Source organism: Pinus tabuliformis, chromosome 7 (genome assembly GCF_031772625.1).
Source record: "Pinus tabuliformis cultivar Carrire ecotype Pingquan chromosome 7, CPIR1, whole genome shotgun sequence".
Taxonomy (NCBI): Eukaryota; Viridiplantae; Streptophyta; class Pinopsida; order Pinales; family Pinaceae; genus Pinus; species Pinus tabuliformis.
The window spans coordinates 1453612629-1453618777 of record NC_142293.1 but is presented as its reverse complement, the minus strand read 5'-3'; the positions used below and the strand labels follow the sequence as shown (position 1 = coordinate 1453618777).

The following is a 6149-nucleotide window of genomic DNA, read 5'->3' as shown; positions in this document are numbered from 1 at the left end:
TTGTATTCATCTACAGTAGAAGGTAAACTTGTCCATACAAGTTGCGTTGAACCGAATTTTTCTACATCAATTTGGGACTTTTGGAGATCTTGGGTCAAAATGGCCATATGGTGGAAATTTTTGTTAGGTTGTTCAATAGATTTAAGTGATTGTTGGAAAGATAAGAATAATATGGATCTTTATAATAAAGATCCTTAAAAATGGATAATAATTTTAATTAAATTAAATTAAATATACCTATGTGATTGGTTCAATACATTTGGACACAGTTTTCTTAAAATAAGTGTGGAGCTACTTCATGTTTACACTTACAATTTTAAAAATAGGTCAGAAGTTACTTCATGTTTTGGTAGTTTTCAATAATTTTATTTAAATTTATTATTTTTAACTTCAAGAAATGGTTAGTTTGTCCGGTTGTGGTGTATTTGTAGATGAAGATGCTTACCACTGTGACAACTCAAAAGTCTAAAACCAAAATAAAGTGTTGTGATAATGACTACTGAAAGAATTCATGCTTTCTATGTGCACCATACTCAAATGAATATAAACATTTCATTTATCTCTTTCAATATGGTAGTAGCATTATACGAATATAAAAAAATATAAATATAAAATATGAAATGATTATACATTTATAGATATGATGCATCTCTGTGTTAGGAATTTTTTCGCTTTTAATTTTGATTAAAATAAAATGTAAATATAATACACGATTGTCAATTAAAATATAATGTTTTTTTAAACTTATTATTATAAAAGAATTATTTGGATATATATCTTTCTGATTAAAATTAAAATCAGCCATTCAAATCTGATCACTGATTCTTAAACAGGATGAGTGTCATACACATTAAAGTAAGAAATGGCAGGAGGATTTGACTAGAAAAGAAAGAAAAATATGGTGCCCTATTGCCATCGGCCGTGACTTTCCAGGCACGACCTTCAAACTACACTCCAGGAAAAAGGACCGACTTATGGCCGTTAGTTGGCTCTTTCTTTTGGGCTTGCAGACTTGATAGAGGAAAGTTCGTTATGGATTTTCATTGGTTCCCTCAAGCTCTTCCTCCGCCTCTGCCTGCAACATGGAGGGCAACGGTTGCATATGGGGCTCTCATTTTCTTCTTGTTATACTGGATATTGCAGCACAAGGGTGGAAGGAACGGAGGAAGATTGCCTCCAGGACCCCATCCATGGCCAATCATCGGAAATCTCCACCAATTGAAGAAGCCTGTTCATCATGCTCTGAAAGACCTCGCTGACAAATACGGTCCCATCATGTTTCTCCGCTTGGGCTCTGTACCCACCGTCGTAGTTTCTTGTTCGGAGACAGCCAAACACTTTTTGAAAACTCAGGATTCCATATTTGCCAGCCGACCTGCAACTGCAGCTGGGAAGTACTTATCCTACAATTTCAAGGGTATGCTACTGTCTCCCTATGGAGATTATTGGAGGCAAGTAAGGAAGCTCTGCGTGTTGGAACTCTTTACCTCTAAGAGAATCGAGTCCTTCAAACATGCGCGAGAGGAAGAGGTGTCTGCGATGACCCAGTCCATTTGGGAGCAGAGCCAGAGCGGCACAATTGCTGTGAATGTGAGTAAGGCCATGCTCACCCTCTCCTCCAATGTAATTTCTCGAATACTGTTCAGGAGGAAAGTTTCTGACGATGACATGGGAGCTGATGGCAAAGGATTTAAGTACCTGTTACTAGAGTTGTCAGCTACTGTAGGAGATCTCAACATTGGAGACTTCATTCCTTATTTGGACTGGATGGACTTGCAAGGCATCAAGCGGCGTATGGTGGAAATAAGCAAAACATACGATGCCTTCGCTGAGAAAATTATAGACGAACATCTTCATGTTCAGGCCGCCGCGCCCTCCAGCGACGGCCAGGCAGAGGCGGAGGCGGAGGATGTTAAAGATTTCGTGGATGTGTTGCTGCAGATGACAGCCGATAACAATCATATAAAGGGAGACACCAAAGCCAGACGGGAAACAGTTAAATCGATTATGTTTGTATGTAGCTAGGAAATCTTAAATCGAGTTAAACCGTTCAATCGATGTTTTTATTATTGTAAATTTAGGAAATCTTTTGGAAGGTCACATAATTGACATCCCTCTTTACTACACTCTGCCCTGTCCTTCAAATTTCAAAATATTCATAGAATCCCCTGAATCTAGATGCAATTAAATGAAGTTCAGCAATTCAAAATTACATTGATTTTCCCATTGGTCTGTACAGGACATACTCATCGCTGGAATGGAGACGTCGGCATCCACGTTAGAATGGACGATGAGTGAGCTGCTCAGACATCCCCATGTCCTGAAAAAGTTGCAGGAAGAAATGGAATCCACGGTCGGAAAACGTGGCAAAGTAAACGGATCCGATGTGCGAAGGATGAAGTTCCTCCAATGTGTTGTGAAAGAGACGCTGCGATTACATCCACCGGTGCCGCTAGCGCTTCCCCATGAATCTGTAGAGACCGCGAGCGTATGCGGATACAATATAACTAAAAAACAACAGTAATGGTGAATGTGTGGGCTATTGGAAGGGATCCCAATGTGTGGGGGTTGGATGCTTTGGATTTCAAGCCGGAGAGGTTCATGCATGAATTGGGTGAGCATGATAATATTATGGATTTAGTGACAGGTCAATCAGATTTCAGGATGATTCCCTTCTCAGCAGGGAGGAGAGGGTGCCCAGGGGCCACCATGGCTATTCCCATGATTGAGCTTGCACTGGCTCAGCTGCTACACTCTTTTGACTGGAGAGTAGATGGTGATCCATCAGAGCTGGATATGACAGAAGAAGGTGGGTCTTCTATATCAAGATTAAGTTCCACTCTTTGCTTTTCCAAAAGTGAGGAGGGAAGGCCTTTGACTGTATGTATGTTAAGAAGTATCTGTTTGTGGTACCTAATTTGTATGGTTTTATTAATATAAAGAATATGTCAAGATATTTTCTTTTAACCATGATGAACTGGAGTGATTTAGCAATTTGGGTAAAGATTCAGCATCAATTTTTCAGGAATCAATGAATATAATATCAAGAACAACTACAAGTTAGGAGAAAGGTTGAGGTATTCTTCCAACCTTATCATAATGAGTGACCATTTGACTTTATTGAAGAAAAATACAAACCAACCCATTTTACTAATTACTCTGAGTGTTCATTAGAAAAAAATATATCAAAATAATTAACGAGTTCGAAATATCGATTTATATTCCAGATTGTAAATCCATATTTTTCATTTCGATTTAATATTGAAAAAACCAATGTCTTTATCAGCGCATGGCAAATGTTTTGGCCAAAGCTAAAAAGAAATTCAAACATAAAAATACCAGGAATTGAAAACCAGGAAACACAATTTCGTAAAAACCAAAAATTCACAACCCATTTGGTGTAATCTCGCACAATGGTGATGAAAATCCTGCAACAAAAACAGCTTAAATCTTGGCCTATTCAAAGATGGGTACCTCCTCCTACAAGACCAAGTTCACTGTAAACCCCGACCTTGTAGAATAGCATAAATTAATTTGTTTTTTACCACGACCAAAACTGCTCCAGACTCCTCGCCTAAATCTATTTACATGGCCTGTGATGATTATAAATGAGTGTGATTCTGTGAGTAGACATGTGGAAGACACTGAAATATTAATGGAGAGAAGAAAGGGAGTACGATCCCCTTTGTCGTAGATAAGCCTTTCTTCACAATCCTGCACTCCCCCCCTTACCGTGTGCAGCGAGCGGAATTGATCATTCTGTAAATGCTCCAACGAAATGAGAATGAGAAGGGTAGGTTAGATGATATCTGAGCTCCTCATTGTCTATTGCACGTGGTACGGTTCATAAAGTCATTGGAGTGTACGGAAAATTGTAATGGGGAGAACCAATCAGCGACCAAACTAACATCCTTTGACTTAAAAAAATCTCATTTTAAAACAAATTAATAAATAATAATATTCTTAAAATAAATTAACCAACAAATCATTATTTAAAAAATCAATAAATTAAAAATGTGATATATTAGTGGAGATATCCTAATAGATTATATGAAATATCACTACAATAATAAACCTAATCCAAACCACCATAAATATAAAAGTTTTGTTAATAAAAAAAACATAAGTGTTATTCAATCCGTTAACTAGAATAAAGTAGAGAAAGTCTATCAAACTAAACATAATCATAATAATGACTCACTTCAAAACCTCAAAAAATATAATTTCCAATCTCTACATAAAGTAGAGAAAGTCTATAAGATGGGACATAGCCACAATAATGACCCAAGTCAAAACATCAACAAACATAATTTGTATAGGATAATCAAACTGGTCAGAATTTTGAATTCATAGCTTGGCAAAGATGCAAAAATGCATTTAAACATTTAAGTAAATGACCATTTTGGAGACAACCAAGATAGACATGTAACAATCACTACCAATAAGACACATAGGTATGCCACACACATATACGAGTGTAACTATGCCATTTTTTTTTGGCATTTATCTTTGGATAACCAAACCCTTACACTACATAACTATCACACCAAAAATGTTTTTTTAATTCATGATGTGAATTATGACAAAAATTTCATTTAGACAATTTTCCATGGCCTTATATGTAAGTCTACGATTTATGACATGTATAATTTGGAAAATTAGACCTTCGAGTCTATGCATATTAAATAATCTATCATAAAAAGAGTAATAATTTCAATTATTTTTTAAAAATATAATTAATTATTGATCTTAATAAAGGTTCCTGCATTCAATTGAAAAACCAAAAACCATTCACATTTATTAAAACTTCTATAAAATACTTCAAAGTTAATATTTTATTATGTATAATTAATAAAAACATGTTAAAGATAGAATGAGTATAAAGATTCTTGAAAGCCTAGAAATTTGAAAACACTCCGTAATTTTTTTTTTTAATTATCTAAACTTTGTAACAGTCTAGCATTATGCTACATAACTATGCCATGTTCAATTATAACATGCAATGACACAGGACTCTAAAATTAAAGATAATATAAATTGGATTTTCTCGTAACAATTAAAAGATTAATTAAGCACACATGACCAAAAGACTAAATTAATGGTGTATATAAAAGCATCATATAAATTTAATAATATAGGGACAAAGTAAACGGTATCTTATATAATTTAATTTATATAGTAATCTATTTTGTAGCCGGATATATTGTTTTTCTATTCAATATTTTTTGGAAAAAGAACATTGCAACGAAATAAAAGAAAATTAAAATTGAAAATAAAATTAATGTGTTGGTTTTTATGTTTTGATATCTGTGGAAAAGAGGTGCGACACGATCAATAGTTTCAAAGCAGGCTGTAGTAAATTACCACGATATTAACTGATGATAAGTGAATAGATGCAGATCAGATAGGTTTAATTGAGCATGTTACGGTCTCAAATTTTAAATTTAAATTCAGATATTCACACATAAAAGATGTCATATTATTTTGTCAATAAAGTGAATCCAAATTAGTGTGGTTGTAATAGTAGTTAAAGAAAGGTGTATAGTTAGTTAAGCATATTGTTAATAGGTCCTGGTTAGTTGGTAGAGAAAATCGGTTAATCAGTAGACTAAAATGTCACATACCCACTACCAAGGTTTAAATATCCTTATCAAGTGAGAATCATCTCACTCAACTTATTCAATGAAGTCAAGACCAAGAGAAAGCCTTGTTCGTATTTGGCTAAAGGTCAATGCAGTAAAGACCAGGTGCAAACCATGTGTGTATTTGACTAAAGAGGCATCGTGCCTAGGACTTGTATTGAATTGAAATAACCTTTTGTGAGTATTGTAAAAAAAATATATAAAATTAGGGTTTGAAGTGGACTTGTTAAAAAGTATTCCAATAGATCATTGAGTTTCATTAGTAGATGTGATGAAAGCATTTCAATTTTTTTTTGTAAGCTTGGTAGTACCTATCTATTCATTCATTTCAATAATCAGGCATGTTACAAACATAAGAAATGTTAGGTGGCCTCAACCTACCCAGTGAGAAACCAGGTCTATTGGCCATCGAATTGCATTATATGTCATCTAAAACATAAATAGTATGATTCTGTCTATCAAAGCCTTATAGGACTTATAGTCTGGAAACCATCTACTAGACATAAA

At 34.7% G+C, this 6149-nt stretch overlaps 1 protein-coding gene across 1 annotated transcript; it reads left to right on the top strand.

Annotated features, from left to right (window-relative positions):
- The first annotated feature begins 881 nt into the window (after positions 1–881).
- Positions 882–2920, top strand: LOC149253195 (cytochrome P450 750A1-like). The gene is made up of 2 exons (XM_089456774.1): positions 882–2013; positions 2240–2920. Exons 1-2 carry the CDS (start codon positions 1033–1035, stop codon positions 2522–2524), a joined length of 1266 nt encoding a protein of 421 aa, XP_089312900.1. The 5' UTR covers positions 882–1032; the 3' UTR covers positions 2525–2920.
- The last annotated feature ends 3229 nt before the right edge of the window (positions 2921–6149 follow it).

Bases quoted from the DNA above. Each gene is read 5' to 3' on its own strand.
- LOC149253195 (XM_089456774.1), top strand. From the start codon at position 1,033: ATGGATTTTCATTGGTTCCCTCAAGCTCTTCCTCCGCCTCTGCCTGCA. The intron at 2,014-2,239 runs GTATGTAGCTAG...TGGTCTGTACAG, and splicing joins CAGTTAAATCGATTATGTTT to GACATACTCATCGCTGGAAT.